Raw genomic sequence first — 3,651 nt, 5'->3', positions numbered from 1 at the left:
AGGCAGAAGACACACTCTCTCTCTGCTCCTGACATCCCTATCGAGAAGACACATGGAACTACACTAGTGCCCTGAGCTGGAGGAACCCCATGGAGACCCCTGCCAGTTCTGACATGCTTACAATGCCACTGGGTCCCCATTCACTGCCCATTCACTGCCTGGGATCTTCCTGCATTCAGCATCATTACACGTGTTTTGTGAGTCTGAAGAGGAATTTATAGATTGGCATCAGACATATGGGGTAATATCAGACTTGATCTGGACTAGGATAGGAGGTTTTCTCATTGTTCCCTTTCTCTTGTATATAAAGCACTTTCCTATACACATATATGTGTCTATGAATTTGCTTCTCTAGTCCACCCAGACTAATACATATGTATATCCCAATATTCATTGCAACACTAGTCACAGTAGCTAAAAGACAGAAACTGGTTAAATATGCTTTAACAGATGAATGGATAAACAAAAGCCATGCATACAATAAAAGACTACTCGGCTACAAAGATAATAAAGTCCTGATTCATACTACAACATAAAGTCCTGATACATGTTACAACATCCATGGACCTTGAAAACATTTTATATGACGTCAGTGATAAGAGATTCATAGAACAGTCCAGTATATAGAAACATAAGCTCCTTCGTAGTTAACAGGAGCAGTGAGGAGGAGAAAGGAAGAGGACTGTCACAGTGTAGAGCACACTGTATTAGGCATTAGGGAAAAACTGAAAATGGACAGTGGAGATCGCTGCTGCCTAGAGAATGTAGTTACTGTCACAGAACATATGGAAATGTTGACATGGCAAATATTTTGTTACTGATGTGCTTATCAAAATAACAATAAATGCTTTAAAGTCGTTTGTTAAGAAAGTAAAAAGTCACAAGTAAGAAACATAAGCAATGTAAACATGTATGTGTTTTAATTAATAAGCATATTATATTATCAAAATGGAAAACTACACACATCTTACTAGAAAACGTGTAACATCCTAGGGAATCTCTTAGTATTTGCTCACTTTGACCAGAAGCCCAAGCCTAAGGAAAATGATAGAATCATGAAAAAGAAGAGTCTCTCCAGAGGAGCTTCTTCAAGGCCTCCTTCATGTCCCTGTTCCTCAGGCTGTAGATAAATGGGTTCATCATGGGAGGGACCACAGTGTACATCACTGAGGTTATTGCTATGTTCTTGGAAGAGTGAGTCACTGCAGAACTAATGTACACTCCAAAGGCTGTCCCATAGAATAAGAAAACAACTGAGAGGTGAGACCCACAGGTGGAGAAAGCTTTATACATCCCCCCAGCTGATGGCATTCTCAGGATGGAAGAGACAATTTTAATGTAAGAGAAAATAATCCCAAGGAGAGGAACACCACCGAGTATAGTGGTTATCAAATACACTAGGATGTTATTGATGAGTGTATTGGAGCAGGAAAGTTTAATCACCTGAGCGAGTTCACAGAAGAAGTGGGGGATTTCCAGGTCTATGCAGAAGGACAGTCGCAGCACCATCAGACTGTGCAGCAGGGCATCTACCATGCTAACGAGCAAGGAGAGTAAAATCAGCAAACCACAAAGGCGAGGGTTCATGATGATGGTGTACCTCAGTGGGTGACAAATAGCCACATAACGGTCATAGGCCATTGCTGCAAGTAGAAAATTCTCCAGGCCTGCAAACATCAGGATGAGGCAAACCTGGGTTAGACAGCCTGTGTAGCTGATGAATTTGCTCTGTGTTTGGATGTTCATGAGCATCTTGGGAACCGTGGTGGTGCTGAAACAGATGTCAGTGAAGGACAGGTTGGAAAGGAAGAAGTACATGGGGGTGTGGAGATGGGAGTCTGAGTTGATGATCAGGATAATGAGCAAGTTTCCAAGCACGGTGACCAAATATATGGTCAGGAATAATCCAAAAATGAGAGGTTGCATTTCTGAATCCCCAGAGAGACCCGTGAGGAAGAATCCTGCTACACCACTTTGGTTTCCTGAAGTCATGATGTTGATGAATCTGATGACGGAAGTGATAGGAGAGATATCAGATCTATAAGGATTGCTCAGTTTAATAAAATTTTCATGAATAGTACACTGTCTTCTCTTTTCCCCTGTCCTTCTCCCTCTTTCTTTCTCTCCTTCCTCATCCTTTCTCTCTCTCCACCTGACTATTCCATGATTGCGCTCTTCTGGCCCTCATTTACTATCTGTTCTCCCTCTCTTCGGTTCCCCAAATCTTCAACCTAAAGACCCAAGTACTTTTCATGATTGTGAAGTTCTTCTAGTCTCTAAATAAGGACAATGGAAGATTTGGTGCTTTCAAATTCTGGTGTTGTCAGTGAATATCATCAAATATAAAATGGATGAACTACCGTAAGAAGGAATAAATCTGTCGTAAAACAAGAATAGCCAGAGCGATCCTTGGAATGGAGATTGGCAAGTATTTGTCTCATGTAAATTGTATATGTCATGGGGAGAGACAGTCCCTGGACTAGAATATCATGCTTGGTAGAGGATCAGTTTTTTAAAAGAGGGAGAACATCAGGGAGATGGATTGACAGTCTTTGTAACATTGGACTGGAACGTAATGATCATTGAGCAGTTGGGTTAGAAACTGCCAGTGTTTCATTCTGTTGTTTGTCGGGTTGCTATCAGTAGGGAATGACTCAGTGGCAGTTAACAACAAGAAAGCAAATCTACCGGTTGTACAAGGACTACCTAGCGGTGTCGTCCTAAGCATTCAGCTGCAATCCTCAAGGTTGGAAGTTCAAGACCACTAACCATTCCTTGGGGAAAACATATGGCTTTCTACACCCACAGAAAGAGTTAAAAGTCTCTGAAACTCAGGGGCAGTTCTACCCTGTCTTGTCAGGACAGTGTGATTTGGCATATAACACAACCACTAGAGAACTTAAGTTTTTGAACCAATGTAAATTGCTTAGCATCTTAAGTATATAGGTACTTCAATTTATCATGATACTTTAATACAATAAGGGGAATTTAATGTTAGAAATTCTTTCATTCCCCGCCACAATACTGTATGAAATAAACCCATGTCCATGCACTTCTGTTTACTGCTACTCACATTTTTTACATGTAAATTCAAAAAAGGAAACAATATAATTTGAAATGCAATTGAACCAAAATAGAAAGCACTGCTCTAGCAATGCAGCCCATAGAGTTTGTAGGGATGTATTTCTGTGGAAGAAGACTGTTACATTTTTCTCTGAACTACTGACCTTTCAGTTAACAGCCACCTGCCTTACTCTCAGTACTACCAGGAATCCTTTAGTTGGAATAGGAGTTATAATTAATCCCTATTAACAATCTTTTCTTTCCAGATTATTGTTCCATTTCTTTCTCATGTTGCATGGCAGAATATGCTGCTCAGCAATTTCGCCCATTCCTGTAACTCTTTCATGTTTTGATTAATCATTTCTGCTATATAATTATCAGGTGTTAGAAAAAGAAATCTTGCAAGTTAATTATGGAAGCTTAGCTCTCCTTTTCTTTTCTTTCACTTGCGCCCCATCAACACTTTGTCAAGGTCACGCTGATTATTGGCTCTTGTGAGTGTCCCAAAGTTGTGTGCCAAGATCAACTCCAGGAAAGTCCTAGCCCTTATGTTCTGAGAGTCCTGGAAATCCCTAAAATCAAGTAGCA

The 3,651-nt window shown here is 40.5% G+C and overlaps 1 protein-coding gene across 1 annotated transcript; it reads right to left on the bottom strand.

Annotated features, from left to right (window-relative positions):
- Nucleotides 1-1,053: 1,053 nt before the first annotated feature.
- On the bottom strand, nt 1,054-2,023 carry LOC142430869 (olfactory receptor 7G3-like). Its single transcript, XM_075535906.1, has one exon. It carries the CDS (start codon nt 1,990-1,992, stop codon nt 1,054-1,056), a length of 939 nt encoding a protein of 312 aa, XP_075392021.1. The 5' UTR covers nt 1,993-2,023.
- Nucleotides 2,024-3,651: the final 1,628 nt, after the last annotated feature.

This window comes from Tenrec ecaudatus, chromosome 1 (assembly GCF_050624435.1).
Source record: "Tenrec ecaudatus isolate mTenEca1 chromosome 1, mTenEca1.hap1, whole genome shotgun sequence".
Classification (NCBI taxonomy): domain Eukaryota; kingdom Metazoa; phylum Chordata; class Mammalia; order Afrosoricida; family Tenrecidae; genus Tenrec; species Tenrec ecaudatus.
The sequence above is the reverse complement of the archived record's forward strand: the minus strand, read 5'-3'. Positions and strand labels throughout refer to the sequence as shown.

Bases quoted from the DNA above. Each gene is read 5' to 3' on its own strand.
- LOC142430869 (XM_075535906.1), bottom strand. From the start codon at position 1,992: ATGACTTCAGGAAACCAAAGTGGTGTAGCAGGATTCTTCCTCACGGGT.